At 38.0% G+C, this 24,329-nt stretch overlaps 1 protein-coding gene across 3 annotated transcripts in view; it reads left to right on the forward strand.

Annotated features, from left to right (window-relative positions):
- Positions 1–24,329, forward strand: part of pfkfb4a (6-phosphofructo-2-kinase/fructose-2,6-biphosphatase 4a) — a 39,219-nt gene that overhangs the window by 13,813 nt on the left and 1,077 nt on the right. For 2 of the 3 annotated variants that reach the window (XM_061875248.1, XM_061875245.1), the window contains exons 2-14: positions 3,781–3,897; positions 4,017–4,113; positions 4,173–4,239; positions 4,314–4,388; positions 8,704–8,760; positions 9,946–10,067; positions 10,201–10,408; positions 10,525–10,671; positions 10,746–10,850; positions 13,925–14,054; positions 15,333–15,395; positions 15,471–15,535; positions 19,385–19,880. In XM_061875248.1, coding sequence (XP_061731232.1) covers positions 3,781–3,897; positions 4,017–4,113; positions 4,173–4,239; positions 4,314–4,388; positions 8,704–8,760; positions 9,946–10,067; positions 10,201–10,408; positions 10,525–10,671; positions 10,746–10,850; positions 13,925–14,054; positions 15,333–15,395; positions 15,471–15,535; positions 19,385–19,444 — 1,313 coding nt within the window. In that variant the 3' untranslated portion in view covers positions 19,445–19,880. Of the gene's footprint in view, positions 1–3,780; positions 3,898–4,016; positions 4,114–4,172; positions 4,240–4,313; positions 4,389–8,703; positions 8,761–9,945; positions 10,068–10,200; positions 10,409–10,524; positions 10,672–10,745; positions 10,851–13,924; positions 14,055–15,332; positions 15,396–15,470; positions 15,536–19,384; positions 19,881–24,329 lie in introns of those variants that run through there. The other variant, XM_061875246.1, reaches the window with a different exon arrangement.

Consider the following 24,329-nt stretch of genomic DNA (forward strand, 5'->3'; position numbering starts at 1 on the left):
ATAAATTATGAATACATTTTCACAGGGGTACACTTTCATCAAGAGAGCTTTATTTTTGAAAACCTCATGAAAACATATTTACACAAAAGTGTATGATGCTGCAGGAAACCTCATGAAAACACATTTTCACACACTAGTGTATGATGCTGCAGGTACTTAAACATGTTACCGTGCTCCCACTGATGGGCTAACCTGGTGCAGAAGAGCAAAAAAACAATAAGAAACAACTTGCAAAACCCAGTCCACATTAGCAGCAGGTACAATATAAAATCAGAGACAGTTCTTGTTTAGGAAAATGACCACCTTCTCAGGCAGGATGCGTGAGCGTTCTGGACAGATAGTGTCTCCTGTCGAAGACGGGACACGCATTTATTTGTACTCCATGAACTCTGAGGTGCTTCATCATGTTCGACGTGCACCCTCCTAAGCACGAAACAGTCCTGTGCACGTGTTACATTTCGCCGATATTTCATTTTTTTAGTAAAATAAAGCCACACTTTCGACCATCGGCGCCCGCTATCCATGCTTGACTGACTCGCTCGGCTATGCGAACACTTCCGGCGGTGGGCGCTTCTTTGTTGGTGTTCAGCGACTTCATCTTCCGGGTCGGCGGACTGTGTATCGAAACTAGGAATCGAAATTTTAACTTTTGAACGATTCCGGGAGAATCGGAAAGTTAGTCCCGGTTCCAATCGATACTCGATACCCAACCCTACTCCCGATGGGTGTTGGTTAGGGCCTTGCATGGCAGCTCCCTCCATCAGTTTGTGAATGGGTAAATGTGGAAGTAGTGTCAAAGCGCTTTGAGTACCTTGAAGGTAGAAAAGCGCTATACAAGTACAAGCCATTTATCATTTATATTCCCAGTTGAAGCCGAACTACCGCTAGACGATGGGCCCCGTGCTGTTTATGTTGGGAATGAATTCTTCCTTCATTTGTTATGAGATTCGCACCTTCTTTCTCTCGCAACAACCCGCTAGCATCACAGCTAACGTTAGCCACGCCGCTACCTCTCTGCTGGGCGAGGGCGTGTACGTATGTGACGTATGACGTGACAATATGTGACGTATGTAAGAATGTGCGCCTGCTTGCCTGTGAGAAGGAGACACAGGAAAGAGCGAGGAGAGTCTGTAGTGTAATGCCCGCAGCTAAAAAAAACTGCGTGAGAACGTCTACTCGAATATTACGATATAGTCATTTCTTATATCGAACAGAGACAAACCCGCGATTTATATCGTATATCGATATATCGCCCAGCCCTATGTCCCATCTTCTTTCGCTTATCCCTCCCCGACGACTTCAGCGGGGCATAAAAAAGCATGAAAAGTCAATAAAATCAAAGCCATAAATGGCATGAAAACATTAAATTTGATTTCCAGAGGCATTAAAGAGTATAATGGGGTGAAATCAACATGCCATTAGCTCATCACAAATCGGTGATTAAAGGCAGGTAGAAATGCTGTCGCCACGATGCCACCACAACTGGCAGCTGCTGCTACCACTACAGAAAGGAAAAACAAAAAGTTTCCTACATTAAACAGCCTTGAATTATTGTGGCCACTTGGTGTTGTGAAAGATCAAATTACTAGTGCAAAAGCATCCATCGTAAGGTTAGTGTTTTTCTTATATTTGTGTCAATATATAAAATAATTTTTTGTGTTTTTCACTAGATCGAATATTTTGCATAAAATGTAGGGTGGCTACTGTGTTGTAAGAACATGCATTAGAAGGGATGCTCTTTCTCTCTACTCTTGTCCTCTGACCCAGTCATCTGTGCAAACAGTGACCCAGTTTGGCAACTGGCCGTTAAATGTGTGCAGATGTGTCGGATTGTCAAATTGTTGAGTTTCACAACCGTCTCCTTTAGCCTTGTTTCCATTCTCAACACAGTACAAAAATATTTGCCGTGTTTTCTGGACAAAAGAGCCCCTTGATGTTAAGCCGCACCCACCAAATTTTAGAAAAAAAAATATTTTTTCCTATGTGTCAGCCGCACCGGACTATAAGCCGCAGATATATCAGAATCATTTTTATTTGTCCGTTCCAACATGTACAAGACACATCAGAACTTAAATTACATTTTCGGCACAGTCCCGCTAAGAATAGACACACGTTACGGGGGGGGGGGACAAGACGAGACCGCCGACGGATCAGCCGGTTACAGCGCTCCTTAAAAAGATAAGAAAAGGGTGACATTAGGAAAGGGGGGGGAGTAAAAAAATATCAGTCCAAGGCTAGACCCTCAGCAGAGGTCTAGTCTGAGTCCAAGGAAAAAAACCTTACATAGCATGGCACACATTAAACATACATATATCACACCAACTTGCGACAGAGGGAGGGGTGGGTTTGCGCAGGCCCGCTGTTCGCTCTGTAGCGCCGCTCAGCCATTTCACAACCCCAGACGAGATAAGCGTTGGTGAGGGTGTTGATTTAAGGGTCGGGGTCATGTGTGTGCGTATGCCCAATTAACTCGGGAGAGGTGAAGTGTTTTTGTATGGCTGAGGCCGATAAAGTTCGGCTACAGATGATGTTGACAAAAAGGAAGGTCAAAAGCGTCTATCTTTGAGGAGTCTTCGGGAGATTTTCTTCAGAACAGCCTGCTCCATGGCAAGGCCATTCAGGGAGTCCAAATCGTAGATAAAAAGTTGTTTTCCTTTGAGAAGACAAAATATTGACTTGTCTTCTCTGCTTGTCCATGCTGGACCTCTTTTAGTTCCAATTAATTGATCCTTCTCTGCAAACTTTTCCAAGATGAGATCCATTTTGCGATTCAACTCAGAAATCGCACAAGTCTGTGTTCTCACAGCCCGAACCAATCCTTCCATTGCGTTTATCAGCCGTTGGGACCCTTGAGTGGCTGCCATCGTCTTCCGAATTTGTCGATACACCAGAGCAATGCCCAGCCCAATCAGCAAGTGCCCCGTGATCACAGCTCCAAATAGGTAGATATACGTTGTGAAATTAGATATTTATACCAAAATATTTTATAAATGCTTATTTACGGACCTTAGCTGTTTCCAAACAGTGTCTGTAACACGGCAGTAATTTAAAAACATTTTATTTATTTTTTTAACACGGCCGTAAAACAGCTGATCAAACTAAACGGAAGTCGTAGTCATGGACCCACGAGCTGTTGAAGTTAGCGTTCCACTCAGCTAAACAGACTCAATAACTCCACGGCGACGTTTCGGCGAATTTACAAAACTGCAACCTTACAAACAGAACGTAAGTTTATAATCCTAATACAAGAAATTGTAAAATTGTGTTAGCATGTTAGCTAATGCTAACAACGCTAGCTTCATTAGGTTATGATAGCACATACTAATATGCATGAGAATATGCATCACACATGGGATGGCTTAGTAAATACGAGTTTTTAAAGTTATTTTGATTGATTAATTAAAACATTCATTAGTAGATTGCACAGTTCAGTACATATTCTGTACAATTGACCACTAAATGGTAACACCCAAATAAGTTTTTCAACTTGTTTAAGTCGGGGTCCACATCAATCAATTCATATATTGTAAAACTTGCACATGTTGCTTGGAGTGTTGAATGAATAATTATTTTGAGGCACAAACAAGAAGTACATTTTCAACCCGCACCACACCAGTGAGAAAAATCGTCCTAAAGATGGCGCCATAGCACAAACAATAAGACACCTTTTCAATGTCTCTAGGTGTAATATGAAAAATATTTGTTGAATACAAAACATTATGGCCGTTGGGGAAGAAAAATCCATAAATGGGGTAATAACGCTGTCCTCCTTCTTTGCAGTATGTATGACCAACTGTCCTACACTGATAGTGACGGTGGGCCTTCCCGCCAGGGGGAAGACTTACATCTCCAAGAAGTTGACCCGCTATCTGAACTGGATTGGGGTTCCCACCAGAGGTACTTCTTTTCTTTTAGTTGTTCAATGTCATGAATGTTGCGCCTGATTAGAAAGATAATTGCACTAATGCAGAATGTTAAATTGTCATCCTTCTGTCCCTGGCCTCCATCTTGTCCAGAGTTCAATGTAGGACAATACAGGAGAGAGTGTGTGAAGATCTATAAGTCCTTTGAGTTCTTCCGTCCAGACAACGAGGAAGGCCTAAAAATCAGAAGGTAAGAGTCTCTTGAAGTCTGTGATGCTTATTTGTGCAATTTACGTGGGATGTTTGCAGGCAATGTGCTTCGACAGCTTTGAACGATGTAAAACAATACCTAACAGAAGAAGGAGGCCAAGTGGCGGTAAGTCCGACACTGGACTAGAATTGTCTTAAACCCAGTCTGCACTCATCAGACGTTGTCTTCCTCCTACGCAGGTTTTTGATGCCACAAACACAACAAGGGAAAGGAGGAAAACCATCATCCAGTTTGCAGAGCAGAATGATTTTAAGGTATTGTGGATATGCGTGGTTGGAAAAGTGCATTGAATTAGTGGAGAGTTGTTGTTGTCCAGTAGGCATTTGCAAAAAGGAAGTCAAAAACAGATATGTTTAGAAGTACAAACTTTCCTGTATAGCTCATTTTAATGTATTTATTTTTTTACCTCAAATGTCAGGGCTATATGTGAAGGCTTTTAAAAAGGGGAGCGGCCCCCGTTGCTTGATGAGAAGAGCGTTACTCACATTCATTTCAGAGTCCCCCAACTGATTTAAAAAGTACCTATAGGGCTCTGATTACTCACTAAATATAGCAACAAAGTCGCTGAGTTAGCAAGGCTGCTCCTTCTTTGAGTTTTGCTAGAAACATGTGCTTTTGTAAAGTTTGCAAACACAAAAAATAATTTTTTAATCACTATGACAGTAATGTTCTTAGAATTCTGAGATAATGCGAAAAAAAATAAAACAAAATATTCAAGCATAACTCCTAAACCAAACATACAATGTGTTTAATAATGTATCTTTGTAAGTATTACTAGAAACGTGCTTTTGTAAGGTTTGCAAGAACAAAACGTTTTTTTCCCCTCACCATGACAGTAATGTTCTTAGAATCCTGAGAAAATGTGTTTAATGCAAAAAAATAGTTTCAAGCATAACTCCAAACCTTACATGCAATGTGTCTAATAATGCCTGTATTAATGTATCTTTATGAGTTTTACTAGAAACGTGCTTTTGTAATGTTTGCAAACACAGAAATTCTGATTCTGAAAAACTTCCAGTTTTGTAAAAATGAGTGTGCTGAGAACACTTCTCAAGCAAATGTTTACTGTATAGCTACGATACATTGCACAAACAATACATCTGCGCCATCATAAGTAGTTTTGGTGCTACATGTTCACTCCTGCCTATTGACCTATAATCAGGTATATGGTTTGCCAAAGAAAAATACAGGGATTATTAGACATATTGCATGTTTCGTTTAGGTGTTACCATTGAATTGATTGATTGATTGATTGATACTTTTATTAGTAGATTGCACAGTACAGTACATATTCCGTACAATTGACCACTAAATGGTAACACCCGAATAAGTTTTTCAACTTGTTTAAGTCGGGGTCCACGTTAATCAATTCATGGTACAAATATATACTATCAACATAATACAGTCATCACACAAGTTAATCATCATAGTATGTACATTGAATTATTTACAATCCGGGGGGTGGGATGAGGAGCTTTGGTTGATATCAGCACTTCAGTCATCAACAGAGAAATGTGGACATTGAAACCGTGTAGGTCTTATTTAGTAGGATATGTACAGCCAGCAGAGAACATAGTGAGTTCAGATAGCATAAGAACAAGTATATACATTAGAAGTACATTTGAGTTGTTTATAATCCGGGGAGATGGGATGTGAATGGAGGAGGGTATTAGTAAAGTGTTGAAGTTGCCTGCAGGTGTTGTTTTAGAGCGGTTTTGAAGGAATATAGAGATGCACTTACTTTTACACCTTTTGGGAGTGCATTCCACATTGATGTGGCATAGAAAGAGAATGAGTTAAGACCTTTGTTAGATCGAAATCTGGGTTTAACGTGGTTTGTGGAGCTCCCCCTGGTGTTGTGGTTATGGCGGTCATTTACGTTAAGGAAGTAATTTGACATGTACTTCGGTATCAAGGAGGTGTAGCGGATTTTATAGACTAGGCTCAGTGCAAGTTGTTTTACTCTGTCCTCCACCCTGAGCCAGCCCACTTTGGAGAAGTGGGTTGGATTGAGGTGTGATCTGGGGTGGAGGTCTAAAAGTAACCGGATTAGCTTATTCTGGGATGTTTGGAGTCTAGATTTGAGGGTTTTGGAGGTGCTGGGGTACCAGGAGGTGCAAGCGTGATCGAAGAAGGGTTGAATGAGAGTTCCCGCTAGAATCCTCAAGGTGCTTTTGTTGACTAGAGAGGAGATTCTGTAGAGGAATCTCGTTCTTTGGTTGACCTTTTTGATCACCTTGGTTGCCATTTTATCACAGGAAAGATTAGCCTCTAGAGTGGAACCTAGGTAGGTGATCTCATCTTTCATGGTGATAACAATGTCACCCACTTTTATAGTGAAGTCACTGACCTTCTTAAGTTTGATATGGGACCCAAATAGGATGGATTCCGTTTTACCTAAGTGTATGGATAGCTTGTTGTCAGCGAGCCAGGTGCAAATATTGAGTTCAGCACTGAGGATTTGTTCCACCTGTGACTTGTCCTTGCTGGATACCAGCAGGGCCGAGTCATCCGCATACAGGAACAATTCACTGTGGCATGCTGATGGCATGTCATTCACGTATATTAGGAACAGTAAAGGTCCTAGTATACTGCCTTGGGGGACTCCACATCTTACTGAGAGGGGAGGGGACATGGTGCCGTTCACCACTACCACCTGTTTCCTCCCCTCCAAGTAAGATTGCATCCAGCTTGATGAGGTTTCGTCGAATCCGATTGCTCGGAGCTTATCCAACAGTATAGCGTGTTTGTATTGCTTTTTTTTTTTGCATTATCTCAGGATTCTAAGAACATTACTGTCATATTGAGTAAAAAAAAACTACTTTTTGTGTTCGCAAACCTTACAAAAGCACATGTTTCTAGTAAAACTCACAAAGATACATTAATAGAGGCATTATTAGACATATTGCATGTAGGGCTGCGAATCTTTGGGTGTACCACGATTCGATTCAATATCGATTCTTGGGGTCACGATAGGATTCAAAATTGATTTTTTTTCCAATTCAACACGATTTTCGATTCAAAAACGATTTTTTCCAAATTTAAAAGGAATCTCTATTCATTCAATACATAGGATTTCAGCAGGATCTACAGTCTGCTGACAAGCAAGCAGAGTAGTAGATTTAAAAAAAAAAAAAAAAAAAAGCTTTTATAATTGAAAAGGACAATGTTTTATCAACTGATTGCAATAATGTAAATTAGTTTTAACTATTAAATAAACCAAAAATATGACTTATTTTATCTTTGTGAAAACATTGGACACAGTGTGTTGTCAAGCTTATGAGATGCGATGCAAGTGTAAGCCACTGTGACACTATTGTTCTTTTTTTTTATTTTTATACATTTATAATGGTAATGTCACTGAGGGATTTTTAATCACTGCTATGCTGAAATTATAACTAATATTGATACTGTTGTTGATAATATTTTTGTTTCACTACTTTTGGTTTGTTCTGTGTCGTGTTTGTGTCTCCTCTCAATTGCTCTGTGTATTGCAGTTGTGAGTGTTGCTGGGTCAGGTTTGGTTTTGGAATTGGATTGCATTGTTATGGTATTGCTGTGTATTGTTTTGTTGGATTGATAAAAAATAAAAAAGAATAAATAAAAAATAAAAAGTGATTTGGAAAAAAAAAAAAAAAGTATCGGTTCTGAATCGCACAACGTGAGAATCGCGATTCAAATTCTAATCGTTTTTTTCCCACACCCCTAATTGCATGTATGGTTTGGAGTTATGCTTGAAACTGTTTTTTTTTTGCGTCAAAAACATTATCTAAGGATTCAAAGAACATTACTGTCATATTGAGTAAAAAACTACTTTTTGTGTTTGCAAACCTTACAAAAGCACATGTTTGTAGTAATACTCACAAAGATACATTAATAGAGGCATTATTAGACACATTGCATGTTTGGTTTAGGAGTTATGCTAGAATATTTTTTTTTTTTGCTGTTTTCGCAATATCTCAGGATTTTAAGAACATTACTCTCATATCTCATATTATGGTTCCTGTTTATAAACTGAAAACCCCTGCTCTGCAAAAAGTAGGACATGTGCTTGTATGTCACAATCCGAACATCTTTAGCACACTATTATAGTCTACTTCCACACAGGCTATTTTCCCTCTAATTTTTCATATGTGTGAGCAAACGCCAAAACTCCTTGAGCATTCAGTGGTGCACATGTGAGCGACGGCAGACGTGCACACTGTTATGCGCTTATCTTTTTATGCGGTTTTGTGCGGGCCTAGATTTGCCTTAAAGGGAACGTTGCACACAGGACCGCACCAAGGTAATGTACAACAAATTAAGTGTGCGTGTGCATTAAGAAGTTGTGCAGAGACTCACCACCTCAATAGTGATGCATTTTTTTCACAGAATATGGCTGCTCAATTCCAACACATAGTTGATGATCATTTGACCAATCAATGGACTCCCACCGGCCATCACCCTATATGCTCCTAAAAAAATAGCACGCTGCAGATCTGTCATTTAATACCCTTTACAGTGTTAGAAGTGTTTGGCAATAATAACAAATATTAAGCATCATGCTTTGATTTTCTTGTCTTGTTTTAGGTGTTCTTTGTGGAATCTGTGTGTGAAGACCCAGATGTCATCCAGGAGAACATTGTGGTCAGTGTCCTTAATCTAATTAATTATTTTTATGTATGTTGCAACAGATACATTTGATGTAACATGGCGTGCTAGTTTTGATGTGGCTTTATGTCCAAATGACAATGTCAGAAGTGCAGGAAATACCTTTTTACCTATTAAAAGTAACAACCAGCACCACGCTAAAATGAACTTGACACAACATAGAAGGCAACATCACACAGCAAACATGATGCACGGTCACACACACATACATACTACTACTTCTACGAAGGGATAATGAACAACAAATCAATGATTGAAGTGACAAGCTTGCCATCTTACAATACCCCATTTGTGGACAAACAATTATGAAAGCCATCAATGTACATTCATTCTCCTAAATAACACAATCCAGTGAAAAGATTACTGCTGGAAAACTGCCGCTAAGAGCTAAAAGCCTGCTGGCACTACCTTTTAAAGGCGGATACACACTCTGCTCTCATGAAACATCTCAACTGCATATGCCAGATATTTAAATTTTTTAAGTAACACATTATTTATTTTCCCTAGTTACTAATTACATTTATTAAAGAATAATTCCGTTAGATATTCAATTACTTTTTACTATGGTAACGATGAACTATGATTTTTTTTTTATAGTACCATATTTTTCAGAGTATAAGTCACACCTGCCGAAAATGCATAATAAAGAAGGACAAAAAATATATAGGTCGCACTGTATAAGTCGCATTTTTTGGGGGAAATTTATTTGATAAAATCCAACACTAAGAATAGACATTTGAAAGGCAATTTAAAATAAATAAAGAATAGTGAACAACAGGCTGAATAAGTGTACGTTATATGACTCATAAATAAGAACTGAGAAGGTGCCTGCTATGTTAACGTAACATATTATGGTAAGAGTCATTCAAATAACTATTACATATAGAACATGCTATACCTTTACCAAACAATCTGTCACTCCTAATCGATTAATCCCATAAAATCTTATACGTCTAGTCTCTTAGCTGAATGAGCTAAATAATATTATTTGATATTTTACGGTAATGTGTTAATAATTTCACACTTAAGTCGCACCACAGACCAAACTATGAAAAAAACTGCGACTTATAGTCTGAAAAATATGGTACATTTCTGAAGGACATGATATCAGGACTGAATAACTTTGTCAGTTGGCTTCAGTGCATTGTTGTTTCTGTCTAGCAAGTGAAGCTGGGCAGCCCCGACTACACCAACTGCAACACCGAGGAGGCAGTGGAGGATTTCATGAAGAGGATCAAGTGTTACGAGAACTCCTACGAGACCCTGGATGAGGTTTTGGACAGGTGCGGTGGAGCTGAATATTTGAAATGATTGTGAATGTAGGAAGACGTCAAATCCATCGTTTCTAAATTAAAACTATTTACAGCATACAGGCACTCGTGAATGTAGATTTGAGGTCTCTGGTCCTACTTTTAGGGATCTCTCCTACATCAAGATCATGGATGTGGGTCAGCGCTACATGGTCAACAGGGTGTTGGACCACATCCAGAGTCGGATCGTCTATTATCTCATGAACATCCACATCACGCCTCGCTCCATCTACCTGTGCCGCCATGGGGAGAGTGAGCTCAATGTCAAAGGTCGGATTGGAGGAGACTCTGGCCTCACGCCAAGTGGCAAAGAGGTGCGGCTGACATGTCCTGAAGAATGAAAAGCAAAGTCTTATCTGCATGGATGAAAGTCCAACCAGATCTTCCTCCTCCACCCATGTGTCAGTTGAGTGTCTTCACCTCTTGACAGTTTTCCAAGAGGCTGAGCCAATTCATTGAAGCCCAAGGCATCAGTGACCTGAAGGTGTGGACCAGTCAGATGAAGAGGACCATCCAGACAGCCGAGGGTCTCAGTGTGCCTTATGAACAGTGGAAGGTCCTGAACGAGATCGACGCCGTGAGTGCTGAGCTTTTTCATTGCTCTCTGTCTTGTTTGAATTGTAGCCTCAGTGTGTTTGACGCTACTTTTAGGGCGTATGTGAGGAGATGATGTACGAGGAGATCCAGGATCACTACCCTCTGGAGTTTGCGCTGAGGGACCAGGACAAGTACCGCTACCGCTATCCTAAAGGAGAGGTCAGTGGATGTAGAAGAAAGTTTGAAACATTCTTAAGTGTTCAAATCATATCAAGGCCGTCAAAGCTTAAAACTAGAGATCGAACAATGTTTTTTTCTGGGTCGATACCAATATTTAGACAATAAGCAGAAATTTATTGGCCCTAAAAGTTATTCAAACATGAATTCTCTCTCCCTGCCAGTTGCTTTTTTTAACTCAGCTTTCTGGATTTTACTCTATAAAATTAACTTTTTGGGGAATTTTGCCTTTCGTTCCCAATCATTATGAAAGACATGACAATGGATGTTATGTTATTATTTTTGCCATCTAAATATTAAATAAATACAATCAAAACTCTGCCTATGGGAGCTGTTCAATTATGCCTATGAAAACATCCAAATACCTCCATTAGGGTTTTATATACATGATGTACGTATGTATATATGTAATGTAGTAACAGGCACATCTATGATAACATTTAATATTTACGTAGTTTGACCATTGTAAGCATATGCGGCACATTAATTTCAAAAACGCATCTCAATGTTTGCTTTATTTTTTTTCCTTTTTCACTGATTTCTGCTCACTGCAGACTTCATGAGAGCCATCAAACATAATAAAACATCACTAACTGTACAATGTCTGCTGGCATTAGAATGCCGTCTGCTCGGATGTTCATATATTCCCATTTAGGTGGAGAATGTCCTATTATCTTTGCGAAGAAACAGGGTAGGGGAGTGGGGAAAGAAGGGCATTTTGTGTCTTTTTTGCCAGGTCCTCTATTGCTGTCAAAGTATCCCAACTTGTCGTATTATATCCTGCGCCATCTAATTTTCAGGTGAGATGTATGATTTATGATGAGCAAGGAGGCAAAAAAGCAGCAGACCACTAGGAAGATGTAAAAATAGAAGTGATACACACAGAAGTGATCATGGCACTGCTATAGTTTGTCTGTGTTAGCACTTAATAATAACAATATCACTAATACTTGGTTAATATTCAAGTTAGGGCTGGGCGATGTGGCCTTTTATCAATATATCCATATTTTTGTCCATGTCACGATATACCATATATATCTCCATATTTTGCCTTAGTCTTGAATTACCACTTGATGCATATAATCACAACAGTAGGATGATTCTATGTGTCTACATCAAAACATTCTTCTGCAGACTGCATTAATATATGCTACTTTTAAACTTTCAAGCAGAGAGGGAAGTCACAATTAAGTCAATTGACCAAAACTGTATTTGTTAAACAGTTATTTAGCAGTCACACAAACATTCATGTCACTTCAAAACAGAAAGTGCAAGATTGTCAGAGACATTTTAAAACAAGCTATTAGTGCACTTTTGTGCATGATGTCACTAAGATGACATATCAAAACAACACTAAATTAAAGTGCACTTTTTGTACAGAACGCCACTACGATAGTTAAAAACAAGTAACTGTCAAATAAAAATGAGCTGCATAATAGGAAATCCAATAGTGTTTGTCCTTCGCTATGTGGTAGATTCCTGCAGACGTTATCTCCTTCTGTTAAATTTATTTTTTCATACGGTGTTGATGTGAAAATTGTTGTTTCAGCATTTTGTTGGTGTGACACAGAACAGAGATGTTGACATGCGGTTTCAACACTCTTCATTCTCGAGCGGGTGACTTGTCAAATGATGCTACAAATGAGCAGACCTGCTACTTTTTGTAGCAACGCTTTTGCCGCATAATTGTTCAACACATTCCCGCTTAATTAATTATTCCTCCATTTGTTACCAGCTAAAAGCAACTGTGTGAGAACGTATACTCGAATATCACGATATAGTCATTTTCTATATCGCACAGCAAAACCCGCGATATATTGAGTATAACGATATATCGCCCAGCCCTAATTCAAGTCATAAAATGTAAATGGCGTATTGATGGCGCTTTATGAATGGTTATTTATTGGATTTTACAGAGCTCTCATTGGTGTTGACTTTTAATTACGTTAATTTAATACATTTAAAAAAATCCATCTGTTGTCATGTCTTTCATAATGATTGTGAACAATTGGCAATATAAAAAAACTGCAGTTCCCCTTTAAGTGTTATTGCAATTTCTGCTCCGCTTCTGTGTGTGCGTGTGTGTGTTGGCAGTTCAGCGCATACAGCACAGTTCTGTTATTAGATAGAAAATTGATCCATCACCCCTTGATATACAGTACTTTGTACACTTTGAACACAAAACATTCACTGAAATAGGGATTTTTGTCAAGGCTGGAACTCAATATTCATATTTACATTTTTCTTATGTGGCATTATGCTTCACTACATGAACTTTTCTTTTTAAGAACCCTGTTCAAGAACCAATTAAGGTCGTAAATCGAGGTTCCGATGTAGTTTTATTAAATAAAATTAAAAAAAGACATACTGATAAAAAATAAAAACAATATACTGAAAGTCAAAATGCCAAATATTTGCACCAATAATTGGTCGATCTTTACTTGTAACATTCTGAATTGTGGCATCTATGAAAAAGTAACCAGAGGCACACACACACACGGACTCAAGATATATCTGCATGGCCACAAGCCGCTTGCACTTGGGCGGCCTCCCAGACACATTTGGTTCTGATTGACTGTTGGTGTGGTTCATCCAGTTTCTTACGTGAATGCTACTGTAGACATATGTGATTATATGAATGCTTTTGGGGCAATCTTGTTCATTTTTTAAAAACCTGCATTAGCATTGAAATATATAATGGCATGCATGCATTTAGTGGCCATAACATTAGTTACACTTGCACGATCTGATGAGATGCAATATGAGATGTGTATAACAATATATTTGCCCTTGAAAGGATACCCATACATACTAAACTGAAAGGTATTCTTTAAAGAATATTTTTTATTGTGCTTGTAGCGTGCAGTAGTGGTGTAATAAAGTAAAATATGCAACTGTAAACAAAATAATAGGAACACCGCTGCAGTAGGATACTACAAAGAGTGCAAACTACTTATTTTCCAGCAGCACCATTCAAACAGAACATGAGCATGGTTTTATTATCTGAAATCTGGTTCCATTTGTGCTCTAAATGTGCTTTTCTACTTCGGACTCAGTCCTATGAGGATCTGGTGCAGCGCTTGGAGCCGGTGATCATGGAGCTGGAGAGGCAGGAGAACGTTCTGGTCATCTGTCACCAGGCCGTCATGCGCTGCCTGCTCGCCTACTTCCTGGACAAAACAGCAGGTGAGTCTCTGCAGGGTTTTCCCAAAGACCGAAATGTCCCTTTGGTGTTGCAAGGAGCGAACTAAATGGCGTTAGTCTATTTTGCATAATTGGCCGTGAGGCTAAACTCAGTGTTTTGTGTGTTGTCGGGTAAAATCCATCTTTTTGATTTGTGTCATTAGAAATAATAATATTGAAGTATATACTTGTGTCAGGTTCAAACACGGATGACATCAATTAAACAGACAAGAAGCAAGGAATCATGCAGACAGTTAAATTTTGCTCAATGAGAAGAGACGTATTGGGCTCTACACTTAGTTAGAGTTCCAACCTGCGCGCTCAGGTACGTTAGTTACAGTTCCAACCTACGCTCTAAGGTACAGTCCCACGTGCTTTTCTATTTATTTGGGAGGTCCCTGGTTATATCACTGAGGCTGCTTCTGAAGGAAGGGGGGTAATTTCAGCAGCCCCAGTTAGACACAATATATGATTATTCATGAAATGGAAATGTGCTGACATACGTGATATTGCCCTGTCTCTGCTTTGTCTGCGTCAAGGCACTCTATGATCGCCCGAAGCAGTCAGCAGGCCGAGTCTGGACACAAACACTAATATGAGACGACTCGCAATCTTGGATTGCAAGTTGTCCCTTTACACTGTTAGAAAAGTACAACTTCAGCACAATTGATAATAACTATAGCAACAGCCTTTAAGCATAAGAGTTATGTGATAATTTATACATAATTATTCTAACAACTTGATATCTAAAAGCACACGAGGTTGGTCTTTTCTTGTATTTTAGTAAAGTTGTTTACTAAAGTTAAGCCTCATAGGCTATAGGCTACTAGTTACTGCTAGCAGCTACACAACAGCTAAGCACACAAGCTGGTCCTACTTAATAAATGTCCCTAATTAAATAAAACACATTTGTCAATATAAATATAAAATAATTATAGTTGTATATTACTCATTGGTATAAGTCTATAAGGCTGAATTGTATTAGTAAGAAGCTAGTAACAAACGTGTCTGCATCTTTCAGCGTTACTCTTACCACTAGGTGTCGCCAAAACAAAAAGCTACACAGACTCCTTTAATGTGTTTGAGCAAGGCAAACACGCCAAATGTAAACAAAAAAGACGGAAGTATAAAATGCAATTATAGCAGGCGAACACTTGTATTTTAATAAAATGTACGGGAGGGAAAAAAGCATCATGCGTAGCTGCACTATTGACTGACTGAACTCATTCCCATGTTAGAGACTTGAATGTGATTTGACAATATTATGTGATTGTTCATCAGAAGAGCTGCCCTACCTGATGTGCCCGCTGCACACGGTCCTCAAGCTGACTCCCGTAGCTTACGGTAGGAAGCCCTCATCTCTGCCCACCAACCCTGACCACAAGCATTCCTCTCACCAAGCCAACCTTGTGTCCCCAGGATGTAAGGTGGAGTCCATCAGCCTCAATGTGGACGCTGTCAACACGCACAGAAAGAAGCCCGAGGTGCGTATTTTCACATCCACTCTCGCTTCCAGTGGCCTCACGGTGCAATATTCAATTTGTCTTACAGTAGACGGGCTTTTGTACAAAAGCCACTTCACACTTGAGCAAACACACAAATAACTTGCTCAAGTATTACGATAAATTACATGCACCCCATTTGGTTTTGGTAATAGGCTCGACAAATGACCATTTTGGGGGACGGCGTGGCTCAGTTGGGAGAGTGGCTGTGCCAGCAACCTGAGGGTTCCCGGTTCAATCCCCACCTTCTACCAACCTCGTCACGTTCGTTGTGTCCTTGAGCAAGACACTACACCCTTGCTCCTGATGGGCCGGGTTAGGGCCTTGCATGGCAGCTCCCTCCATCAGTGTGTGAATGTGTGTGTGAATGGGTAAATGTGGAAGTAGTGTCAAAGCGCTTTGAGTACCTTGAAGGTAGAAAAGCGCTATACAAGTACAACCCATTTACACCTATGGTGGTGGTGTGAATGAAGTTCTTAGGTCTCCCTGAAGCGCTTTGAGTGTCAAGAAAAGTGCTATATAAATCGAATCCATTATAACCCTTTTGAGCAGGACCACTATGAATGGTTATACTTCAGCACAAGAAGTACCATATTTTCCGCACTATAAGGCGCACCTAAAACCTCAATTTCTCGCAACTACAGTAAGCACATCATAACCCTAGCCTCCACTGTAGCGTTTATTCTATGCGCCTTATAACGCGGTGCGCCTTATGAAATGAACAAAGTTTTAAAGTAGACCATTCATTGAAGGTGCGCCTTATAATCTGGTGTGCCTTTAAATATGAGCAAAGTTTTAAAATGGGCCATTCATTGAAGGTGCACTTATATGATCTGGTGCGCCTTATATATATGAACAAAGGTTAAAAAATAGGCCATTCATTGAAGGTGCTTCTTATAAACTGGTGCGCCTTATTTATGAACAAAGTTTTAAAATAGACCATTCATTGAAGGTGCGCCTTATAAATCAGTGCGCCTTATATATGAACAAAGTTTTAAAATAGGCTATTCATTGAAGGTGCTCTTATATAATCTGGTGCGCTTTATGTATGAACAAAGTTTTAAAATAGGCCATTCATTGAAGGTGCGTCTTATATATGAACAAAGATTTAAAATGGGCTATTCATTGAAGGTGCGCTTATATAATCTAGTGCGCCTTATATATGAACAACGTTTTAAAATGGGCTATTCATTGAAGGTGCGCTTATATAATCTAGTGCGCCTTATATATGAACAAAGTTTTAAAATGGGCCATTCATTGAAGGTGCGCTTATATAATCTAGTGCGCCTTATATATGAACTAAGTTTTAAAATAGGCTATTCATTGAAGGTGCTCTTATATAATCTGCTGCGCTTTATATATGAACAAAGTTTTACAATAGGCCATTCATTGAAGGTGCACTTAAATAATCGGGTGCGCCTTATATATGAACAAAGTTTTAAAATAGGCCATTCATTGAAGGTGTGCCTTATAAATCAGTGCGCCTTATATATGAACAAAGTTTTAAAATAGGCTATTCATTGAAGGTGCTCTTATATAATCTGGTGCGCTTTATGTATGAACAAAGTTTTAAAATAGGCCATTCATTGAAGGTGCGTCTTATATATGAACAAAGATTTAAAATGGGCTATTCATTGAAGGTGCGCTTATATAATCTAGTGCGCCTTATATATGAACAAAGTTTTAAAATAGGCCATTCATTGAAGGTGTGCCTTATAAATCAGTGCGCCTTATATATGAACAAAGTTTTAAAATAGGCTATTCATTGAAGGTGCTCTTATATAATCTGGTGCGCTTTATGTATGAACAAAGTTTTAAAATAGGCCATTCATTGAAGGTGCGTCTTATATATGAACAAAAATTTAAAATGGGCTATTCATTGAAGGTGCGCTTATATAATCTAGTGCGCCTTATATATGAACGTTTTAAAATGGGCCATTCATTGAAGGTGCGCTTATATAATCTAGTGCGCCTTATATATGAACAAAGTTTTAAAATGGGCTATTCATTGAAGGTGCTCTTATATAATCTGCTGCGCTTTATATATGAACTAAGTTTTACAATAGGCCATTCATTGAAGGTGCACTTAAATAATCGGGTGCGCCTTATATATGAACAAAGTTTTAAAATAGGCCATTCATTGAAGGTGCGCCTTACAATCCGGTGCGCCTTTTGGTGTGGAAAATGCGGTACGTTATATTTCCAACGTGCATCACCTGCAGTTAGAAAACATTACCAAAATATGGCGCAGTAGCACACACATTTTTTCCGGCATCTGTGGGTGTGATATGAAAAGGATTTGTTGAATACAAAACAAGAACAATGCTTAAATTAGTTGCACCATTTTATAAGACGTTTGGTTCAAAGCGTTGGTAATTAGGGTCCGCAGGCCCATTGCAAAAGGACTCCACAGGAGTCCTTTTGCAATGGACCCTATTGAAACTGCTGTTTTATTATTATTCCGCACCCTAATTTAACCCCCTTAACATGCTTCAAAACTCTCCAAATTTGACACACACGTCGGTATAGCAAACCTTCCCAAATTATTAAGCAACCAAACCCCAAAAATGAAAATTGTGCGCTAGCGCCCCCTAGGAAAAAAAACAACAACAGACTGCTCATAACTTCCGTTAGGAATGTCATAGAGACATGAAACAAAAACTTCTATGTAGAACTGACTTAGACCTACAATTCATAATTTTACTTTCTCGGGCAAAAATCAACAAAAAGTTGGCAAAAACCCCTTCAATACAAAGTTTTTGCCTCTTTGAACTGTAATTTGACCCCCATAAAATGCTTCAAAACTCACCAAACTTGGCACACACATCAGTACTGGCAGTAATTGCGATCTAATGAAAAAACTAAACCCGAAAATTAAAAAATGCGCTCTAGCGCAATTTTTGAATAAAACACAGCAAAAACTGCTCCTAGGAAGAAAACACAAACAAAATTGCTTGTAACTTCCAGTAGGAATGGCGGAGAGACATGAAACAAAAACTTCTATGTAGGTCTCACTTAGACCTACATTTAGATAATTGACATCCTTCGGCAAAAATCAACAGGAGGTTAAAAATTACCCCTTCAAAATAAAAGTTTTGTAAAAACCCATCACCTTTTTCAAACGTAAACTCCTCCGAGTGAGTTTGTCGTTTCAGCTTCAAACTCGCACAGGAGAGAGATTGAACCGTTTTGATTAAAACTATCCAACAAAGTTTTGATTACTGCTCCGGTTTTGATTTTACGCGCCTTCAAAGAACCCCTGTGCAAAGTTTCCTAAAAAATGTCATTTTTGCCTCTTTGAGTTGTAATTTGACCCCCTTAAAATGCTTCAAAGTGCAAGTTAAAGCTCTACTATGCAAAGCGAAAGCCATTTATCAACAACGTCCAGAAACGCTGATCTGTAATTTGACCCCCTTAACATGCTTCAAAACTCACCAAATTTTACACACACATCAGGACTGGCGAACATTGCCATCTAATAAATAACCAAACCCCAAAAGTCAAAATTGCGCTCCAGCGCCCCCTAGGAAAAAAACCAGACAAAACTGCTTGTAACTTCGGTTAGGAATGTCGTAGAGACATGAAACAAAGACCTCTATGTAGGTTTGACTTAGACCAGGGCTTGGCAGCGGCCAAAGGCGGACCCGACCAACGCTGCTTGCAGCTTTAATTGTAATTGATTTGGCTTGACGACGCTGATCATAAGGACATTCCTACCTAGCAAGAGTCTACAGTTACAGTTTATCTTATTGTTTGCCAGGCAAATACCTGGTGAGTGTCCCACCTTGTTTTGACCCCTCCCCCTCTCTATGCTTTGTCGTCACGGAACAGAACGTAGCTGTGTCTCGGATGTCAGAGGAGGCTTTGCTAACAGTGCCAGCCCACCAATGAGGCCTCCTCCTTCCTCACTTCCCCTCCTTTCCTCTCATTGCACTCCTCTCTTACACGTCACCATGCCGACTGGAATCCAGTTCATTTTTTGATTATTTTCAATAATATCTTCTCCCATTTTTGGAGAATAAATGGTGAAGGTTTCCTATTTTTCTTTTTTGACCGGAAGCCGAACAGCCAAATGTGAAGCAATGGTATAAATACTGTAGTAGTGCGTGTCATGAAGTTTATGTGTGGAGCCACTTAATAATAGTGTTAGTGTTTCTTTGTAGGAGCTACGACACTTTAGTTTTGCTACATTGCACAACTTTTGTTTGCCTTCAAATGTTCCCCCTCTGCCACTACTGTGTTGTTTGCTACTAAATATTGTTCTTTACTCCCACCATGAAGGAATATTTCTGTTGACTGTTTCTAAATAAACTTGACTTTAACCTGCCACTTGTTTTTAAGCCCACTCTGGTTAAAAGTCCTTTCTTGAAGACCTTCCCTGCACGTCTACTTTGTTCTTGTGGACTATCTCAAGTATTACTTTGCTTTCTACCACAATATCACCAGGATGACATTTTATCATCCTACTGCATGCCTCCCCCACTTGGGCACAATAATGTCTGCCTGGTCCACCAGACTTAATCCTTGGCACTTTTCTGACTCTGTGGATTACTTTTTGACTTGAGTCAGCACTCAATTACCGTCAGAAGGAGGAATCGCTAATACGACAAATTTTCCATTCACGTTTGGATATCTACTAAAGAGTTCACTGTTTTGTGGATTATTTTAAGTCTTTTGAAAAATATCTTATGCACATGGCTCCAAGAGCTAACAAAATAATTGCACGACACATTTTGCCCTCACGTTTGGTTATCTACTAAAGAGTTCACTTTTTTGTGGATTATTTTAAGTCTTTTGAAAAATATCTTATGCACATGGCTGCAAGAGCTACCAAAATATTTGCATGACACATTTTGCCCTCACGTTTGGTTATCTACTAACAGTTCACTGTTTTGTGGATTATTTTAAATCTTTTGAAAAATATCTTCTGCACATGGCTTGTTAGAGCTATCAAAATATTTGCATGACACATTTTGCCCTCATGTTTGGTCATCTACTAGAGCGTTCACTTTTTTGTGGATTATTTTAAGTCTTTTGAAACATATCTTATGCACATGGCTGTAAGAGCTACCAAAATAATTGCATGACACATGTTGCCTTCACGTTTGGTCTTCTACTAGAGTTTGCCGTTTTGCGGATTATTTTAAGTCTTTTGAAAAATACATTAAGCACACGGCTGAAAGAACTATCCAAATAACTGCATGACACATTTTGCTTTCCTGTTTGGATGTCTATGAAAGTCACTGTTGTGTGGATTATTTTAAGTCTTTTGAAAAATATCTTATGCGCATGGCTGTAAGAGCTACCAAAATAATTGCATGACACATGTTGCCTTCACGTTTGGTCTTCTACTAGAGAGTTTGCCGTTTTGTGGATTATTTTAAGTCTTTTGAAAAATACATTAAGCAAATGGCTGAAAGAGCTATCCAAATAATTGCATGACACATTTTGCCTTCCTGTTTGGTTGACTACGAGAGTTCACTGTTGTGTGGATTATTTTAAGTCTTTTAAAAAATATCTTAAGCACATGGCTGAAAGAGCCATCAAAATAATTGCATGACACATTTTGCCTTCACGTTTGGTCGTCCATGAGAGAGAGCGTTCACTGTTCATTTTGTGGATTATTTTTAAGTCTTTTAAAAAATATCTTAAGCACATGACTGAAAGAGCTACCAAAATAATTGCATGACACATTTTGCCTTCATCTAGCGTTTTCTGTTTGTGGATTATTTAGGTATTTTAAAAAATATATTAAGCTCATGGTTGAAAGAGCCATCCAAACATCACACATTTTGCCTTCACTTTTGGTTATCTACTAGAGAGTTCATTGTTTGGTGGATTATTTTAAGTATTTAAAAAAATATATTAAGCTCATGGTTGAAAGAGCTATCCAAATATCACACATTTTGCCTTCACGTTTGGTTATCTACTAGAGAGTTCATTGTTTGGTGGATTATTTTAAGTCTTTTGAAAAATATCTTATTCATGTGGAAGTGCTACCAAAATTGCATGACACATTTTGCCCTCAAGTTTGGTCATCTACTAGAGGGTTTGCTTTTTTGTGTATTATTTTAAGTCTTTTTAAAAATATCTTAAGCGCATGACTGAAAGAGCTATCCAAATAATTACATAACACATTTTGCCTTTACGTTTGGTCATCTAGAGAGCTCACTGTTTTGTGGATTATTTTAAGTCTTGAAAAATATCTTATGCACATGAAAGAACTACCAAAATTGCATGACACATTTTGCCCTCAAGTTTGGTCATCTAATAGTTTGCTGTTTAGTGGATTATTTTAAGTCTTTTAAAAAGTATATTATGTACATGGCTGAAAGAGCTATCAAAATAATTGCATGACACATTTTGCCTTCACGTTTGGTCATCTACTAGAGTTCACTGTTTTGTGGATTTATTTAAGTCTTTTGAAAAATATCTTATGCAATTGGCTGAAAGAGCTACCAAAATAATTGCATGACACATTTTGCCTTCACGTTTGGTTATCTACTAGAGAGTTCACTGTTTAGTGGATTATTTTAAGTTTTTTGAAAATATTTAATGCACATGGAAGAGCTACCAAACTTGCATGACACATTTTGCCTTCACGTTTGGTCATCTACTAGAGAGTTCACTGTTTTGTGGATTATTTTAAGTCTTTGGAAAAATGTATTAACTACAGTTTAACTACAAGGTGTGTGTGTGTGTGTACCTCATGATGGAGTACATTCACACCGCCAAGTATGCCTGAACTACCAAAGTATGCCAAATTACTAAACTATCAATGTATGCTAAACTACCAAATTATGCTATATTACTAAACTACCAAAATATGCTAAATTACTAAACTACCAAAGTATGCCAAATTACTAAACTATCAATGTATGTTAAACTACCAAATTATGCTATATTACTAAACTAACAAAATATGCTAAATTACTAAACTACCAAAGTATGCCAAATTACTAAACTATCAATGTATGCTAAACTACCACATTATGCTATATTACTAAACTACAAAAATAAGATAAACAACCAAAGTATACCAAACTACTAAACTACCAAAGTATGCTAAACTACTAAACTACCAAAGTTTGCCAAATTACTAAACTATCAATGTATGCCAAACTACCAAATTATGCTAAATTACTAAACTACCAAAGTATGTCAAACTATTAAACTACCAAAGTATGCTAAACTATCAAAGTGTTAAATTACTAAACTGTCAAAGTATACTAAACTACCAAACAACCAAAGTATGCTAAATTACTAAACTACCAAAGTATGCTAAATTACTAAACTACCAAAATATGCTAAATTACTGAACTACCAAAGTACGCTAAACTACCAAAGTATGCTAAATTACTAAACTACCAAAATATGCTAAACTCCCCAAAGTATGTTAAACTACTAAGCTACCAAAGTATTCTAAATTACTGTACTACCAAAGTTTGCTTGGCTACCAAATTGTGCCGCTTTACTAAACTACCATAATATGCTAAAAAAAAAAAAAGTATGTTAAACTACCAAAATATGCTAAATTATTAAACTGTCGAAGTATGCTAAAGTACCAAACAACCAAAGTATGCAAAATTACTAAACTACCGAAGTATGCTTAGCTACCGAAGTATGTTAAATTACTGAACTACCAATGTATGCTAAACTACCAAATTATTCTAAATTACTAAACTACCAAAATATGCTAAACAACCAAAGTATGCCAAACTACTAAACTAACAAAGTATGCTAAACTACCAAACTATGCTAAATTACTAAACTGTCAAAGTATACTAAACTACCAAACAACCAATGTATGCTAAATTACTGAACTAACAAAGTATGCTTAACTACTAAACTACCAAAGTATACTAAACAACCAAAATATGCCAAACTACTAAACTACCAAAATATGCTAAACCCCCCAAAGTATGTTAAACTACTAAACTACGAAAGTATGCTAAATTACTGTATTACCAGTTTGCTTAACTACCAAATTGTGCTGCTTTACTAAACTACCAAAGTATGCTAAACTAACAAAGTAAGCTAAACTACCAAAATATGCTAAATTAATAGACTGTCAAAGTATACTAAACTACCAAACAACCAAAGTATGCTAAATTACTAAACTACCAAATTATGCCTAACCATCAAAGTATGCTAAATTACTGTACTGCCAAATTTTGTTTGGCTACCAAATTGTGCTGCTATACTAAACTACCAAAATATGCTAAACAACCAAAGTATGCTAAACTACCAAGGTATGCTAAATTACTAAACTGTCGAAGTATGCTAAGCTACCAAACAACCAAAGTATGCTAAATTACTAAACTAACAAAGTATGCTAAATTACTGAACTACCATAGTATGCTAAATTACTAAACTACCAAAGTATGCTAAATTACTGAACTACCATAGTATGCTAAATTACTGAACTACCAAAGTATGCTAAATTACTAAAATACCAAAGTATGCTAAATTACTAAACTACCAAAGTATGCTAAATTACTGAACTACCAAAGTATGCTAAATTACTAAACTACCAAAGTATGCTAAATTACTGAACTTCCAAAGCATGCTAAATTACCAAACTACCAAAGTTTGCTTGGCTACCAAATTATGCTGCATTACTAAACAACCAAAGTATGCTAAACTACTAAACTACCAAAATATGCTGAACTACCAAAGTAATCTAAACTACCAAAGTATGCTGAACTACCAAAGTATGCTGAACTACCAAAGTAATCTAAACTACTAAACTACCAAAGTAATCTAATCTACTAAA

This window comes from Nerophis ophidion, linkage group LG16 (genome assembly GCF_033978795.1).
Source record: "Nerophis ophidion isolate RoL-2023_Sa linkage group LG16, RoL_Noph_v1.0, whole genome shotgun sequence".
In the NCBI taxonomy this organism is placed as follows: Eukaryota; Metazoa; Chordata; class Actinopteri; order Syngnathiformes; family Syngnathidae; genus Nerophis; species Nerophis ophidion.